Source organism: Leptodactylus fuscus, chromosome 7 (genome assembly GCF_031893055.1).
Source record: "Leptodactylus fuscus isolate aLepFus1 chromosome 7, aLepFus1.hap2, whole genome shotgun sequence".
Classification (NCBI taxonomy): domain Eukaryota; kingdom Metazoa; phylum Chordata; class Amphibia; order Anura; family Leptodactylidae; genus Leptodactylus; species Leptodactylus fuscus.
Window position 1 is genome coordinate 128954218 of NC_134271.1, and position 19139 is coordinate 128973356.

The 19139-nt window shown below is 44.4% G+C and overlaps 1 protein-coding gene across 1 annotated transcript in view; it reads right to left on the reverse strand.

The window, feature by feature from the left end:
* Positions 1 to 19139, reverse strand: part of LOC142214225 (cysteine-rich protein 2) — a 63843-nt gene that overhangs the window by 7203 nt on the left and 37501 nt on the right. Inside the window, exons 2-6 of the mRNA XM_075283088.1 lie at positions 15812 to 15906; positions 4892 to 4949; positions 4279 to 4410; positions 1396 to 1464; positions 542 to 636 (exon numbers count right to left, since the gene is read on the reverse strand). Coding sequence (XP_075139189.1) covers positions 542 to 636; positions 1396 to 1464; positions 4279 to 4410; positions 4892 to 4949; positions 15812 to 15906 — 449 coding nt within the window. The remainder of the gene's footprint in view (positions 1 to 541; positions 637 to 1395; positions 1465 to 4278; positions 4411 to 4891; positions 4950 to 15811; positions 15907 to 19139) is intronic.

The window sequence follows — 19139 nt, forward strand, 5'->3', positions numbered from 1 at the left end:
CTCTCTCTGCTGCAATGCAGCCTCAACTCTCCTATGGTGGTCTAGGATCGGTCACTAAAGCCATAGACACATACAAATACGTGATCTTCTCAAAAGCCATCTGGAAGTATTACTTTTCTCAGCAGTGCCACCACCTGGATGAATTTAGTATTACACAGTGTCCTTCCAAATCAGTAGGTTGACTGTCAAGGTTCACCAGTGTAAAAGACGCTCTTATAACCAGTCTTCAATCTGACCGGGAAAGGAGTATCCTGAACCATTATTAAAATGAGCTGCAGGAGCTGATACACAAAGTATCAGTGTGTAATGGCTGAGCTCAAGTGAATGTGACCTGATCTGCAGTACCCTGGTCTGACCACTACACAGAGAACGGAGCTGTCAGTTTCCTGCTATACTCTCAATTGATCGGTGGAGTGTGTGAACTATTCTTAGAATAGGTCATCGATATTTTTAGCCTAGAAAGTGTCACTTTTATCACCTTCCCTTTACTGATTCATCCAGGTTTAAGAAGCTAAGCATAAATATACAGAATATTCCTCACCTCGGCATGACCACCCGGAGTTAGCGTCTTAGAGCAACGTTCACATCTCAGGCAAGGTCGGTGCCAGTCCTTCCCAAGAGAGGTCACTTTCTCTGCTACAATACAAAAACAGAATAAATGTTATTTTTAAGAATTATGAAGAAGGATATGAAATATTATCAAGGATAAGATAAGATAATCCTTTAATAGTCCCACCTTGGGGAAATTTCAGACATTCATTATTATAATAGACTTGCACTTGGAGTCTCAGTCAGCTATTACCTAAGTTATTAGGCGTTATTCTTGCTACCAATGATCAGATCAATCCCATCCTAAGGAAGATGGGTGTTAATATGAATATAAAATGGATGCTATATTTGGGACCCCCTCTATTGTCAAGAGCTCCGAGACCCCAACCTTTTAAGTGCATTACTTAATTTCAATGGTTCCCCCAAGTGATGGCATCAAAACCCTCACAGCGAACAACATTTTGATGACCTTTCTCCACCTCCGGCTCTTCAATAAACACAGCTCCATTGATTTTGGTACTGCAGGATTTTTTTTTCTCTCACCCCCACCGTTCCTGAGTAATCACCACAACCACACTTACTACTGTCAGGTGGGTGGCCCTGAGCTGGAGAAGACAGATAGGGACCACCCAAATGTCAGCAGAGAGCATAAGTGTGCTGAAACTGACAGAAATTATTTCTCAGGAAAGGTGGGGGCTAGAGGAAAAATGCCAACTGTGCTGGAATCGCTGGAAAAGTCTAATGAAGGATGTCAAGAGCTGGAGTTGGCGAAAGGTCCTCTATAAGAGTGGACTGATAAAACCTGTTCCCATTTTATTGTAATATCTCTATAAATTATCTTCTTACCAAAAAAGACTTTCTTTTCACAGCGAGGACACAGGTTGGGTTCTCCTGTAAAAGTTGTTATACTTGAAGCTGAAAGAGAGAACAAGTACCAAGTTACTCAGTAACCATGTACAGGTGTAGTCCTTCATCAGGATAAAATATATACATATACAGAGAGTAGCAAGGGGTTGGAGAACCAGATTAGCAGATTTCTTACTCCATTTTAACATACAATTTCATCAGCAGTTCTAAATCTCCTTAAAGGGGGTGTCCAGGGATCTTAAGACTCAGGGAGGAGGGTGGGGAAGGTGAAACACAAATACAAATAATCATATTCAGCTGGCCCCTGCGCTCTGGTGTCCGCCGCCGCCGTCTGGTCTAGTGCACATATCTTTGCCGGGGGAAGTCCTGTGCTGCGTGTGACTGCTGAGGTCACTCAATGGCCCGATGACATCACTTACATACGTCATCATCTCCTTCCTGTTACCACAGTAATCATGTGCGGTGCAAAACTTCCACCAGTGGGGTAACACGGTGGCTCAGTGGTTAGCATTGCAGCCTTGCAGCACTGGAGTCCTGGGTTCGAATCCTGCCAAGGACAACAACTGTAAGGAGTTTGTATATTCTCCCCGTGTTTGCGTGTGTTTCCTCCCATTCTACAAAGACATACTGATACAACCCTCTATGTTGTATTTTGCCATAACCTCCATATGCATATATCCAGTAACTAAATCTGTAAAATGGTCACCTGAGGAGTGACCAAGGGAATCAGAGGAGTTGTAACAAAAACTACAATGGAAGGCACCAGGTCGCTGTAAATTCTCACTAGATCTGCCGCCAGGAGGATCTATTGCTTAGTCCTGGCAGTGGCATTTGGAGAAATGAACCCGACACCTTCTTTTATGGGTCACTGTGATCTGTATTTTGGCTGCTCAGTCTGATATGGGAGTTAACAATTACAGATTGTTCTCCATATCACAATAAGCGGAGCTGCCAGGAATTCCACCGTGTGACTGAAGCAAGAGCTGGGAGGACTCTGTGTATCCCTCCCAAACCTCCGAGCCAAAAATAAAACAAATGGGCTCAGTGTGAGCAATTGATCAGAGATTTGTAATGAAGTAGTCTATTAGTTATTATAGAAAATTCAATATACCTCCTCCTGTTCCCTTGGACATAAAGCTGCACATGTAGTATGAATAAAGAGAGTACAGAACAGCTTGTATGTATAATGTATGGAGGAGACCAGAAGCAAAACGCGAAGCTCCTGGGGCCCAATGCAAAATATGTAACTGAGCCTCTATTTAGTATGTGTTATGTATAAATCTGATGTTCTAGAGAGGCTCCAGGCACTGGCACCAATTCCTACCTCTGCACCCTCTATAGCTACACCCTGGAGGAGACTACAGGTGGTCAAAAGATGGAGATCAACTCAAGAGGTGCGACCCTTCCTGATATGGTCTCCAACCAGAAGGCCATTCATTGGTTCATTGTGACAAAGTCAAGAATCTTGACTTTAACACAAGAAGAAGATCGTGTCTGTAGCCCACACAGATTTTGAGATACCGTTGGTTGAAGTGGAGATGAATACACCCACAGCTTCACTTTAACCAGGACAACACGAGCAGCGGACAATGATGTGCAGGGAGAGGAGATGATGATTTTAATTTGTCTCTTGTTCGTGTCACTTCAGATAACCCATGAGGGGGGGGGGGGGGGGCATGGACTTTTGTTCATGAGATCCCCCACCCTATTATCAATCAGAAAGTATACTTCCCATTTAATCCCTTAAATCATGTAGCCAATGCTGACCGCAGCAGCCAAGGGATTTGTTTGTTTTTTTTAAATGTAGATTGTGAGCCCCATATAGGGATCACAATGTACATTTTTTGCATGTCTTTGTGGAATGGGAGAAAATCCACGCAAACACGGGGAGAACATACAATCTCCTTGCAGATGTTGTTCCTGGCAGGATTCAAACCCAGGACTCCAGTGCTGCAGTGCTATCCACTGAGCCACCGTGTTGCCCCATTTTAAAGGGATTCTATCATTAAAATCACATTATTTTCTCATTCACATGTAGGAATAGCCCTAAGAAAAGCTGTTCTGCTCCTATCTTTAGATGTCTTCTCCGCACAGCCATTCGGTAGAAATCTGGGTTTTCATCTGTATGCAAAGGAGTTCTCTCGCAGCACTGAGGGCGGTCCCCAATTCTGCGAGAGAAATCTTCAGCAACGCCTCCATCTTCTTCATGAACGGCCTCTCTGCGTGTCTTCTTCCGGAGCTGGGTTCAATCTTCTAGGGCTCAAGCAGAGCAGACTGTGCATGCCTGGGCCACAAGAAAATGGCCACTTACACAGTAAGCTGTCTTTGTGGCCATTTTCTTGTGGCTGCTTACACAGTAAGCTGGAGTAAGTAAGCTGGAGTAAGCGGCCATTTTCTTGTGGCCGTGGGCATGCGCAGTCGGCTCTGCCCTAGAAGTTTGAACCCAGCTCGGGAAGAAGACATGCAGAGAGGCTGTTCATGAAGAAGATGGAGGCGTCGCTGCAGATTTCTCTCGCAGCATCAGTGACGCCCCCAGTGCTGCGAGAGAACTCATTTGCATAAGACGAAAACTGGGATTGCTACAGAATGGCTGCGCGGAGAAGACATCTAAAGGTAAGAGAAGAATAGCTTTTCTTAGGGCTATTCCTACATGTGATCAAGAAAAAAATGTGATTTTAATGATACAATCACTTTAAAGTAAAAAAAAAAAAAAAAAAAAAAAAAAAAAAAATTATGGGAGGGGTTTTTGCACTGCTAACTTAACCATTAGTGGGTTAAACGAAGTTAAGTGTGCCAATAGCCCAGCTGTCTTGAGTGTATGGCTGGGCTTGTATTGGGTAAACCATTTTCTTGGTCTCTCACCTTTGTTGAGGGTCTTTGGAGCGGCACTAACTTTCTTCTCTTCCACCTTTGGAGCTATTTCAGTAGGAGATGTTGGTTTGTCTTCGCTTGGCTTCCTGTAGATGTAGGATCCAGCACCTCCAATATTAACACCTGAAATAGTCAACAATAATGTATTGTGTGAACACAGCGCTATCAAGGATATGTGCAAAACCCTTCATTATTGGTTCTATCATTAACCCTTAAGTACTATCATGGTGGTCTATCATACCCCTTATCATTATGATAGACACCATGATAGTACTTAAGGGTTAAAGGGGTCATACCACAGCTCCTCACCATACAAGAGAATGAGGTCCCAAAGTTCCCCATAATGTCATGGGCAACCACTGCAACATTCAACTGCCCCGCCATTTCTGGCCATTCTATACAGCTGAACTGAGCCACAAAGAAATCGGGACCCCTGTTATTTTGATCGGTGAGAGCCCCAGCAGTGCGGCCTCCACCAATAACAATAGATAGGGGATACCTTTCATTTGTGGTGCAACCTCTTTAAATATTGTGCAAAACTCAGTAACATTTGCCTCGGGGTGACTTGCACTTAGCGGACACTATTATAGGAGTAATATCTCACCTTTTGGTCCATATAATGAGGCGTAACAAGGCTTGTGACAGTATGGTTTCCCATCATGCTGAAATGATATGAAGAGAAATGGAAAGCACGTAAGTTATAAAATGTTTCGGTGAAGAGTAATAAATGATAATGAGGAGTATTGTACAAGTATATTCACAAGTATCCTGGGTAGAGGTGGTCATAGTCAGGGTGCGTACCCAGAAACTTCAAGGGGTCTGGTTAATGTATACAGGGGAGTCTCAGGCCCCAGAGGCCTTAATTCCTTCTCCCGATTGAGAAGACGTGCATGCTCAGCTGAGAAGAGCGTTCACTTGTATGGAGGGGTCAAGAGGAATAGCCGCTCACCACCCGAGCACGGACAGCTAGGATTTAGGAACAACAAAGCAGGTCGGGAAAATCTCTATAGGAGGGGCAGGGATGACAAGATGGCCAGGCAGGAGAAAACCCAAGGATTAGTAGCAGAAATCTGTACTAACCAGCAAAGAGATGCAACGCTGATACTAAAGGGTGCGATACACCTAGTATCCTGGAGAAGGGGGTCCTATGCTGTATTTCTCCACTGGTACCATGCACGCTTACTTATATACCCTGCTGCTGGCTTTGCTCTTCTGACTCACTTCTATTTCTGCAGCGTCCAGTCACGATCTGCTGGTTTATTATCATTATCATCAGTAATGTCATTATAAAGACGGATGTCATCCTTATCAGCCATCTTCAAGGAGAGTACTCTGGACCTCACAGTCACGACAGGATTACTGAGCGGCTCCACAATATTGCCGTATATTATACTGCAGAGCAATGAGCTGGAATCCTTACTAACTCACAGTGTGTATATATATATATATATATATATATATATATATAAAATCGCCCTCTCTCATATATATTTATCCCTCTGTCTCTATATACAGCTGTATAAAACCTACTAATATTATAAGTGTGTTAGGATGTTTGTGTGTTTGGATGTTTGTTCCCGAATCACGCCAAAGTGCCCCAACGGATTACAGTGAAATTTGAGACATACCTCCAATGGCACCCAGAAAGAAAGATAGGTGCATTAACATCACCGTCAGATGCCAGGTTTTCCAACCGTGAGCCCCGAAAGCACAGCTGGTGGAGGCTGAAGGACCTGCAATGATGTCATGCGTGCTGTTACCCCATAGGACCATGCAACGGAGGGGGTGGTGCTGTGGAGGCGCAGGCCGGTCGCCGACCTTTCACGCCAATCTAGGATTGGAGCGGCTGATATAGGGGGCGGAGCTATAGCTGCTCACCCGGGGCGCCGCATGACACGAGCAAGATGGTGTCGCATGTGCAGGCTCCCGAACATGCCGGATTTGGAGGAGGCCGGCGACCATCGGTAAGTCTGGCCGGGGCCCCAGGAACTGCCACATACCTACCCGTGGCGCCCCGTGCATGGCCATAGCTGTCAACACATTCTATGCACACAGGGTAGAGGGGGTGAAGAAGGGGTTGCAGCAGCGGGGTGTTGGGGCGGGGGGGGGGGAGGCCGCCAGGGTCATGGCTGGGAGGCATGGGGAGGGGGAGGCAGCAGTTGCGGAACAAGTAAGGGGAGGGGAGGAGGGGGAAACCGGGGTGGCGAGGGTGAGGAGCACGAGGTCGCGGGTAGAGGCGGGGCAGGAGAAGTGGGATGGGAGGCCAGGGAATGGGGGGGGTAGAGGAAGGGGGAGCCAGGGTTTCGCGGCGGGGGAGAGAAGGGAGGCCAGGGTAGGGGCAGCCGCATGCCAGTAGGGGAGGGGCCAGAGCCGCGCTGCAGGTGGGTTGCACAAGCAGGGAGGGGATCGTGGACGAAGTCGCGGGTATTGCTAGTATATTATATCTATCTATCGATGCATATACCCAATAGTAATGGAATCGGTGTCTCTCTAATAATAGTAATGTGAGTCAGTGAGACGTAAGATCAGAGTTACCTTTCATTAAAAAAAAAAATGAATCAGTGGGTTTGCTGAACAAATAAATTCATCCGTTTTTAATGCTCCATTAAAAACAGATGCAAAATGGATGACGCTCAGTTGTCAAAGAAAAAAAAGACACAGAACATATGCAAGACAAGCCAATTTGTGACTTTTTTTTTTTTTTTTGCCACAGCCAAGAAATGGACACAGTTCTATGAATATCAGAATGTACTATAGAGTTAGAAAGGATTTACTCATGTTGCTTGTTTTCTTCATGGTCAGACCTATAGTAGGGCGATGACTTTCCTGGGGTATAAGATTAGTGATCTGGTATTAGGACTGCTGAAGGTTACTGACCAGTGGCGTAACTACCGTGGTAGCAGCAGTAGCAGCTGCCACAGGGCCCGGGCCATTAGGGGGCCCGGTGACAGCCGCTACCGCTGCGTTTTTTTTTAAATAGGCTGTTACGGGCCCTATTCACTTGCCGATCCTGGCTGGGCTGGGATCGGCAAGTGACACCGTGGGCCCCACAGGGGCTATCATTATACTCGGGGGTCTTTGCAGACCCCCGAGTATAATGACCGGCGGATCGGAAGAGGTAAGAAACATAAAAAACTGTTACTTACCTCTCCGCGATCCTGCCAGGCCTCCGTCCTACTGTTGTCTGACGTCTCTGACGTCACATGAACCCGGCATGCTTCCCAGGTCATGTGACGTCCGACGTCAATAACGAAGGACGCGAGCGGTGGTCAGCACAGGAGGACAGTACAGCACAGGAGCCGGGGAACAGGTAAGAAGCAACAGTGGGGTTTTTTTTTAATGTTTTTATTCCCCGGGTCTCCGATTATTATACTCTGGGGTCTGAAAAGACCCCAGAGTATAATAATTGTTTATGGGTGTCCACAGAGGGACACTATTGGGGTTAATACTGTGTGCAGGGGCCACTATTGGGGTTAATACTGTGTGCAGGGGCCACTATTGGGGTTAATACTGTGTGCAGGGGACACTATTGGTGTTAATACTGTGTGCAGGGGACACTATTGGGGTTAATACTGTGTGCAGGGGCCACTATTGGGGTTAATACTGTGTGCAGGGGCCACTATTGGTGTTAATACTGTGTGCAGGGGACACTATTGGGGTTAATACTGTGTGCAGGGGACACTATTGGGGTTAATACTGTGTGCAGGAGCCAGTAAGGGACATAATAGAGTGCAGAGGAGGGGGTCGGTCGAGGTCTTCGGCGTCAGTTGGGATGGGGGGGGGGAAGCCATGTCAAAAGTTCGCCACGGGGCCCCGCCATTCCTAGTTACGCCACTGTTACTGACCCCTGGTCTAGACCATTACTTCTCGGACTGGGATGTGGCCTCACTGGTACATTAGGTGCAGCAAACACCTAAGATTCAGCAGACACTTGCAAATCAGATCCATCACAGGAACAGGGTGATACAATAGTGTATAGAACTTTCTTACGCTAGGTTCACACCAGCGTTCGTTCTCCATTCCGAGGTTTCCATCTTCGGCATGCAGAAGACTGAAACCTGTCAGACCGGGTTTGTTGATAGAAGATGGTGGATGTGGGTTTATGGCGTTTACCGTATAGTAAAAATATTTTTATAGATTTGTAGAGCGGGCGCTTTCGAACACAGGGATAACTAATGTGTATGTGTATCACAGTATGTAAGTAGTTTTATATGTGTTCTAGGGAAAGGGGGGTGATTTCAATTTTTTTTATTATTATTACTATATATACTCGAGTATAAGCTGACTCGAATATAAGCCCCCCCCCCCTAATTTTACCACAAAAAACTGGGAAATCTTATTGACTCGAGTATAAGCCTAGGGGGGAATGCAGCAGCTACAGGAAAATTTCAAAAATTAAAATAGATACCAATAAAATTACATTATATTCAGCAAATTGCTGCGGTCGATGATCTGCCTGCTCTGGTGTTTTGGCTCTGCTACATCGCTGCATATGCACAGCATATCCAACTCTATCTACATCTCTGGATATGGACAGCATACTCAGCTCTGCTACAACTCTGAATATGCACAGCATACTCAGCTCTGCTACATCTCTGGATATGGACAGCATACTCAGCTCTGCTACATCTCTGGATATGGACAGCATACTTTGTTGTGCATATGCAGAGTTATAGCAGGGCTGAGTATGCTGTGCATATTCAGAGTTGTAGCAGAGCTAACTCAGCACACCATACTCAGCTTTACTACATCTCTGCATCTCTTTCCTATGGTTTTTTTCCCCCACTTGGAATTCAGCCTGGCTGAATATAGGATATCTGCAGTGCTCCTATTAACCCCTTCCTGACGGAATAGAACACTGTAGACCCTATATTAAGCCTGGCTGTAGTCAGACTGAAGGCAGCTGCTATTTTAGAACAGCGCACGCAGTGAGCTGAAGTGGGCAGTGTGCTGCAAGCACAACGGACCCCATTATAGTCTATGCGGTCTGTGTGCTTTAACTGAACAGCGCGTCTGAAGCAGGCGGCTGCTGGAGTCACAAAGCCGTGTAGACACCACTGTCTCCCGGGCCGCCCCAAGTCATCTCACCTTGACTCCTCCTCCCCCCCCTCCCCGCTCCTTGACCCGAGTATAAGCAGAGGTGGACTTTTTCAAGCACAAAAACCGTACTGAAAAACTCGGCTTATACTCGAGTACATACGGTATTATGATACTGTAGACAATTACACTATCAGAGGTGGAGGAAGGATGGCAGCACAATGACAGGATCAGGCATCCCACTCCTGATTAGGCCCATTCATTCGGCTAGCCGCGCGGAAGAGTCACATGGCGGAAAAGGTTTCCACTGTGTGAATATACCCTAAAGAACCTCAAATTCATTAAAAACTAGTGAATGATTCCTATGAAAGCAAATATGGAACAAACTATATATCTAATTGATACTATATCAGTAATTGTATAATGTCATTAAAAATAATTATCCATTTTATTTTGAGAATGAAGACAATTTCGTCTCTGTCCCCACATCCAACTCCCCGACTCTGATTCCTGGTTGTATCCCCCATATTGTGCGGTTCCTCAGTTATTCCTCCTACAAATCTAAGAAGAATTTGACATCTGGTGTTAAAAGTTAGGGGCTAGAGATGAGCGAGTAGGCATTCGATCGAATACTATGGTATTCAAAATATTCGTACTCGTTCAAATACTACTCGCTATTCGCAGTAAATATTCGATTCAGAACCAGCGTTGATTGGCCGAATTCTGGTTCTGCAGCAGGCTCGTCCTTGCTAGTCGGGAGAGCTGGCAGCTTGCTGTTATAAGGGAATGGACTTTTTCTCATAAGAATACATTGACCAGCGTTGATTGGCCAGTGTACAGCATTCGGCCAATCAACTCTGGTTCTGCCAGAGGCTCGTCTGTGAGGAGGCGGAGTCTAAGATCGGACCACAGCAGTCTCCATTGTGGTCCGATCGTAGACTCCACCTCCTCACAGACGAGCCTCCGGTAGAAGCAGCATTGATTGGCCGAATGCTGTACACTGGCCAATCAACACTGGCCAATGCATTCCTATGAGAAAAAGTCAGCTCCCTCATAACAGCAAACTGCCAGCTCTCCTGACTAGCAAGGACGAGTCTGCTGCAGAACCAGCGTTGATTTGCCACAGGCTCATCTTTGCTAGTCGGGAGAGCTGGCAGCTTGCGGTTACGAGGGAGCTGACTTTTTGTCAGCGCAACTGCAAGAGCTGTGCAGTTAAAGCACACGGACCCCATAGACTATAATAGGGTCCGTGCGCTTTAACTGCACAGCGCTCCTCCTAAACACTCTGCTCCTGCTATTCGTGGACTTGGTGACTCTCTTGTAGTCTTGTAGGCTTCCCCTGAAACGAGCATTTTTTCCCATAGACTATAATGGGAACCGATATTCGATCGAGTAGTCGAATATTGAGGCTCTACTCGTAACGAATATCGAATATTTCACTGTTCGCTCATCTCTATTAGGGGCCTGTCCAGACACACTCTAACATTGCCAGCTCTGATTGGACGGTGTCAGACCGTCTAGAGGCCACACCCCTTTGGCAGGGTGAATGGTTGGATACGGATACTGACTCCCAACTGGTAGCCCCAGAGGTTATATTATTTCTAAACTTCTAGGAGGAATAACAGAGGAACGGCAAAAATCAGAGTCATAATAAAAGACACTTCAAAATCTGTATTTCATGGAAAACGTAAGAATTGACTAAAATAGACATATCAGGAGCGCTGATCGGTCCCCTTTAAGTGTTTTTTGGGATACGGAAATATAATCTCACCATGGAAGGAGAAATATTTTGCAAAATAAATGACCCATTGTGTGATCATTTAGGTTTTCTGTCTGTACATGTTTTATATTACCTCATGCTTTGTGAACAGGAACCTAGCGGTTGTATAGTTTACGTCTCCAGCCAGGGTGTCTCTGCTATGGGATATACTGTGTAAAGAGTCTGCGAGACCTGAGCCGCCATATAATGTCTGTAATTTAATGCTGGGAATCAATATACGACTGAGTATATCAACTCTCACCATTAGGGCCTGTGCACACGATGTAACGCGGCGCTCATTCTGACACGTAAACTCGTGTCAGAATCAAGCGCTGCAAAATAGAATCCCATTGACTTCAATGGGTTCTGTCTTACGCCCGCTACACATTGAAATCAATGGGAGGCATTTTGTTTTTGCAGTGCTGATTGTGACATGCGTTTACGTGTCAAAATCAGCGCCGTGTCACATTGTGGGCCCTTACACTGGTAAGTAAAATCTACCTGTGGAGCAATTTTATCGACAGTGAGGGCAGAAATATTTAAGGAACCAATTTGTCCGCTCTAGGGGTCATCCTGATACTTGTTTTAGTAAAACATACACAGAGAGAACACAATGGCGGGGGAGCAGCCACTTTATAAATCAGCCATGCCCTGTGCCAGTCTTAATAAATCTGTCCCAGTGTCCAGTCATTCCTCCTTATCTGGTGATCTGTGATTTGTAAGGAAATGGTTAAATAGTGGTATATTGAAATGAATAAATATAATGTTATTATCAGACTTAGCAACGGAAATAATCAGATAACTACATGCAGAGAGTCAGGAAACTTCAGATTCCACATGGATGGGCTGCAGATGTCACAGCAGACACAGATGGAAGATGCCTCGTGCAGAAGTCATAGCCAGAGTCCCTCCTCTGCTAGTCACATATGGTGGGTGACACATCCAGCGAGATAACGGAGCACAGGTGAGGGGCGCCTTGTCAACCTTGCAGACATTTTGAGTCGCCTAATCAAAGACGCATCTGCAATTCTGCAGTTTGTTGTTAGGAATCAGTAAAAATTCTGCAGACTCAATCCTGACAGCAAAGATCCTAAACTGCAAAACACTCAGATGGATTACAGACCGGGAGATTTCACTTTCTAGAATATATATTACACAGCTCAGCTTCTCTCCTCCATTATATAACCCTATATATCACAGAGCTCAGCTTCTCTCCTCTATCATATAACCCTATATATCACAGAGCTCAGCTTCTCTCCTCCATTATATAACCCTATATATCACAGAGCTCAGCTTCTCTCCTCTATCATATAACCCTATATATCACAGAGCTCAGCTTCTCTCCTCTATCATATAATATAACCCTATATATCACAGAGCTCAGCTTCTCTCCTCTATCATATAACCCTATATATCACAGAGCTCAGCTTCTCTCCTTTATCATATAACCCTATATATCATAGAGCTCAGCTTCTCTCCCTCCATCATATAACCCTATATATCACAGAGCTCAGCTTCTCTCCCTCCATTATATAATATAACCCTATATATCACAGAGCTCAGCTTCTCTCCTCTATCATATAACCCTATATATCACAGAGCTCAGCTTCTCTCCTCTATCATATAACCCTATATATCACAGAGCTCAGCTTCTCTCCTCTATCATATGACCCTATATACCACAGAGCTCAGCTTCTCTCCTCTATCATATAACCCTATATATCACAGAGCTCAGCTTCTCTCCTCTATCATATAACCATATATATCACAGAGCTCAGCTTCTCTCCTCTATCATATAACCCTATATATCACAGAGCTCAGCTTCTCTCCTCTATCATATAACCCTATATATCACAGAGCTCAGCTTCTCTCCTCTATCATATAACCCTATATATCACAGAGCTCAGCTTCTCTCCTCTATCATATAACCCTATATATATTACACAGCTCAGCTTCTCTCCTCTATCATATAACCCTATATATCACAGAGCTCAGCTTCTCTCCTCTATCATATACCCCTATATATCACAGAGCTCAGCTTCTCTCCTCTATCATATGACCCTATATATCACAGAGCTCAGCTTCTCTCTATCATATAACCCTATATATCACAGAGCTCAGCTTCTCTCCTCTATCATATAACCTTATATATATTACACAGCTCAGCTTCTCTCCTCTATCATATAACCCTATATATCACAGAGCTCAGCTTCTCTCCTCTATCATATACCCCTATATATCACAGAGCTCAGCTTCTCTCCTCTATCATATGACCCTATATATCACAGAGCTCAGCTTCTCTCCTCTATCATATGACCCTATATACCACAGAGCTCAGCTTCTCCCCTCTATCATATAACCCTATATATCACAGAGCTCAGCTTCTCTCCCCATCATATAATCCTATATACCACAGAGCTCAGCTTCTCTCCTCTATCATATAACCCTATATATCACAGAGCTCAGCTTCTCTCCCCATCATATAATCCTATATATCACACAGCTCAGCTTCTCTCTATCATATAACCCTATATATCTCAGAGCTCAGCTTCTCTCCTCTATCATATAACCCTATATATCACACAGCTCAGCTTCTCTCCTCTATCATATAACCCTATATATCACACAGCTCAGCTTCTCTCCACTATCATATAACCCTATATATCACAGAGCTCAGCTTCTTTCCCCTATTCTGTGATCAGATGGGACAGTACATATTATGTAGTTCACCTTAAACAACCTCTTTCAGCAGGTGATCAGCTGATTGCTGCAGGTTTGTTCCTTGGGACTCCTGCCATACGCCTAAACTTGCTGGGAACAGACTTGGCTGGAGTCTCAATTTCCTTGTACCAGCAACTACAGAATACATGTATTACATGTCAGGCATTCAGATGAATGAATATCCATGTACTACAAAGACACTTGAGTCTGCCAGAGTGGGCCTAGTTAGCATTCTCCACTGGATGGTCCCATGATGTCCATATGCCCTAATACTAGTAGGACATGTGGACCGGGCACATCTTGATGGGACACCCTATTTATCTGGTACAGTGTATGGTAATTCCCATCTCCCATTGCTTGTCTTTCCTTCTGAACTACTGCAGCTTTAACAGTGACTAAGATTTTACCCCTAGTTCTATTCATTGCAATATAAAACGCTATTAAAACTTAAATAACTCCTCGCAACGCCTATATTTCCAACGTCTCGGCCAAATTGCAGACTTCAGTCTTTACAAATCCGGACGGGTAAACAATTGCGCCTTCTCCTAACGGCCGTAAATCTTACCTGTGAATCACAGAGAAATCTCTGATCTGCAGCGACGTGAATGCAATGCAGAAAGCAACGGGCGAGCGCTCAGATTCCACAGTCATTTTTGGATTACGGCGCGGAGACTACACTCTGGGGAACCACCTGTTCCCAACCACAGACAATATTTCTATTGTCCGTAAGATGGAAATGGAGGGTCTCCACAGCAACCAAACATGAAATCGAGAAGACTCCTTCTAAGCCCTGAATAGGCTCTAAGATGCTAATGTTTCAAGATCAGAGGAGTCACAGCTGGACATGTGCGGGCACAGAAAACTTCACACCAAATCCCGAATAATGGGCGACTGAGATTCCTGCTGATGGAAAATGATCAGGTTGGCGTCTACGGCTTTACTTCCTGCGTTAAGTATATTAAGAGGCACATTAGTCTAGAAGTCAGACGCTAAAAGGAGACTTTATGTCTTTCTAAATGTGTCACTTGTATTTCAAGAGTTTTATTTTTCACTCTTCTTAGTGGAAAATACCATTAGCCCAATATTACTTGTAAGTGTTCCTACAACTTAAAGGGATCCTATCATTGGATACCTTTTTTGCTGGATAACACGTAGGAATAGCCTTAAGAAAGGTTATTCTTTTCCTACCTTTAGATGTCTTGTTTGCGCTACCGTTCGGTAGAAATCCCGGTTTTCTTCGGTATGCAAATGAGTTCTCTCGCAGCACTGGGGGCGGTCCTCAGCACTCAAACAGCAATGGGGGGGTACCCAATGCTGCGAGAGAACTCTCCAGCGTCAGCTCCATCTTCGTCTGGAACGCCTTCTGTCTGCGTCTTCTTCCATCCTGGGTCTTCCAGGCCTCGGGCAGAGCAGACTGTACATGCCTGGGCCACAAGTAAATGGCCCAGGTGTAAGCAGCCATTTTCTTGTGGACTGGGCATGCACAGTCGGCTCTGCCCGAGGCCTAGAAGATTGAAAACCCAGGATGGAAAAAGACGCAGAGAGAAGGCGTTCCAGACGAAGATGGAGGCATCACTGGAGATTTCTCTCGCAGCATTGGGGACGCCCCCAGTGCTGTGAGAGAACTCACTTGCATACTGAACAAAACCGGGATTTCTACCGAACCGCGGCGCGGAGAAGACATCTAAAGGTAGGAGAAGAATAGCCTTTCTTAAGACTATTCCTATGTGTTATTGAGAAAAAAAGGGTCTCCAATGATAGGATCCCTTTAACCCCACTGGATCTCTGCTCTACATAAGTCTCCTATATGGGACAGTGTTGACCATATCTGTAAAGCGCTGTGGAATATGATGGCACTATATAAGTAAGGTATATATATAAATAAGTAGGAGTATATTCATTAGAAATTCACACAGTTTGCACCCCTGTTTCCGGCTGTCTGCTTCTCTAATAGCTGACCGACAGCTTGCAATCCTATCAAGGTCTTCTATTTCGGTAGGACCTTACCTCAGCATGTCCGCCGGCAGTCAGAGTCTTATTGCAGTGCTCGCACTTCAGGCAGAACTTGTGCCAGTCCTTTCCCAATGAGGAAACCTTCTCAGCTGCAGGAAGAAACAAGAAATACTTTAACAAAATTGGGACAAGAGACATAGTAAAAGGAAAAGTGACAAACAGGACATATTATACAGCTAAGGATATCCAAAATTCAGAGATGTTTCTTTCCTGTATCCTTAAAGGAGTTGTACCATTAGCCATGCTTCTTCCTACCCACTGATCATAAGAACAGGGGTCCCAAGTCTCCACACTTGTATCATTATAGACACTTATCCCCTGTTCATATTGGTTGGACCCCAGTAATTGTCCATTGTGGAATTGTCCATTGTGTGACCTGTGCTCCATAGACTTCTATGGGGCTGCTAAACACTCGTAGAAGTAAATGGAGCTGGCTGCTGTTCTCCTGATCACCGTCGATCTTAGTGATCTGACACATATCCAGTACCCTGTGTATAGGGGATAGTTATAGATAGTGGCACCAATCCTTTAACCCTTACAAGTGCAGAGTGAACATAACCACTGCCACTTTGGTCAGGTCTATGGCACTGCTTAAAATAGCCAAAGTAGAGTACTTAGGTATCATTATCAGTTCCAAGGAAGGGCAAGGGACATCCGCAACCCTCAATCCACTGAAAAGGGAGGAGGCTTGGGACTTCAGGCCCGACAGCCGGACCCCACTGATCTCGCTCTTATCCAGCCATTGATGTATGCTTGGCTGGGGTCCAAGAGGCTGACCAGGACCCGTCATTTCTCCTGACATGTCCATTTTAGTAAATACTTGTTTGCCCATAAAATATCAATTTGTTGTTCTGCCCCTCCGTTATTCCTACTACAACTGAAAAAGTTGGAACCTGGATGGTGTTACCAGATGTGAGCGAGTCCCTGCACACTGTGACATGGTCCTATCTGTGCAGGGACTCGTTCTTTTAACATCCAGTTGTCAATTTATTCATAAATTTCTAGGAAGAATAAGAGAGGAAAGGCACAGTGCAAAGTTATAAGGAAAAATTTGTTATTTAAAAGGTATACAAGCATTTCAAGGAGTCCTCTAAGATCACGTTGCTCCGGTGCTGGCATGGATTGCCCTCCCTTTAGGCCAGACTAGCCCAGTTTTGTCCAGGATATTTACAGATGCAGCAAAGTTACCCCGAATTGTAGCGTGATATCGTATCACAGAAGACAACAAAACCCAATGAAGTGTCGCTGAATTCGGATTTCCCAATGACTTTCCATTGGTTTTTGTTGTCTTCTTTGGTAAGATATCGCACTACAGTTCGGCTTAACTCTGCTATATCTGTATTTCCTAATCTGATTTCGGTTACAACAAATTGCCGGGAAGTTATTCTGTATTTGTGGTGCATTACCAAGCAATAAATTGTCAAGAATTCATCCCCGGCTACAAATAACAAGGATTTCATACTTTGCTTAAAATTGACTAATGGGAAAGTAAAAGTTTCCATTTTAGGCAGCGACTGTAAATCTACTCGGAACACTAAGAACATTAGGAGCGGATCACAGGTCATTCCCTTCCTTAAAGGGGTTTTCCAGGAGCATGACAATATTTCAGTTTGTAGACAATTAGAGGTCAGACATTTTTGCAAATATACAGTAAATTTTGAAGCGTTTTTGGACAATTTTCTCTAACCATCTTGGGGGTGACGTCTGTTGTCTTGGTCGATTGCCAATGGACACGACCACGAATGAAGGAACTTTCTATGGTTTGGGACTTGTCAGATACCCAGCCATGAGCTCCTTATCGTGGACGGGATTGGATGTGTATGGGGTGGGGGTGGGTGTTCAGACTTTCCTCTGTTGGCAGATATCAGGGCACACAAGGCTTCCTATAGAGGACACATGCACCCTCAGCCGAGCCAAGTGTGCATGTGTATGGGGGGGCAAATGAGTGGTCAACCTACAGCCATCTAATGCGTATGGCCAGTGTGAGGGGTCTTCACCATAGGATAAGACGTGTTTGTTTAATTTTTGTTCATTTTTCGTTCCTCATGGCTCTCATACATATAAGACAACATTTATGTTATATAGACCAGACCATCGAGGGGGGAGGAGGGGACGGTACGACTTTTCTGGTTTTATATAAATATACTGCAAGTTCCTTTTTTTAAGCAATTTCTCTTTATTTTTAACATCTCTCCATCCTGTAAATCCCCTTGACCATGTCCAACAGACTCCTGGCTTTCAGAAGATTACCTTATACATCTATACAGAGGTCCGAGCTCTATTTTTCGGATACAGAGCAACCTTCGTTATGTTATCCATTAACCCAATAATAAGACAGTATGAAATATGCTGCAAAGCTCCCTCTAGTGGCAGAGTGCTATATTGTTACAGAAGTGTAGGATTTCAAGGTATGTATGATATAAGGAACAGAGCAGTATACAATTCTGGTCCATGATCACATACATGACCACTTTTGTATAAAAACTGTGATTTTTGCTGAATGTCAATTTTCCAAAATGTGGTCAGGACGTCACCAGTAAGGACGCCCCATGACCAGGCAGGCTAACTTTATAGTATTTTATGCCACAAACCTACAAATCCACAGCAGCTTATGGATCATATGGTGTTCTGGAAAGGCATCTGGAAAATTTGCCAAATTTCTCAAGAGAGCGCTCCTGTTATTAAGACTGACCTATAAAGTAACAGTCCTAATAAATGTCCCCAATGACTTCAGGCACCCTCAAGTGGTCAATCATTTCGGGTCATTGCAAAGACATCAACAGTCTGGAGGCGACTCATTGAGGTCTACAGGAGAATTTGCTAGACGTGCTCTGTACACATAGGGGGAGCAGATAAAGTGTGACATCATCTGTTGTCAGTAGTCAATGTAATGATGGGTGTTATCTATAAAGGTGTTATCTTCTATTTTGATCCGTTCTCTGATGGAAATGAGGTGACTGCTGCAAAAAAGAATTGGAAAGTGTCAGTCTATTATTTGGCTTAGTAGCTAGAGTGAAAATTGCAGGATATAGGATTTTAAAATACGGATGGAAAACTAAATATTAAATAATCAAAAATACTTAAAAAAATATGTTGAGATACAAAACCTTTCTAGCAACATGTCCCCTTTAGTTACGGGAATTGGACTGAGCTGCAATACCAGTCATGGCCACTAGATAATATATAGAGCTGTGTCTGGTAAGCAGTGATATGGATGGTGGGACTCACTGAAGAGCCGAGCCCCTTCAATTATATATATATATATATAATATATATATATATATATATATATATATATATATATATATATATAATATATATG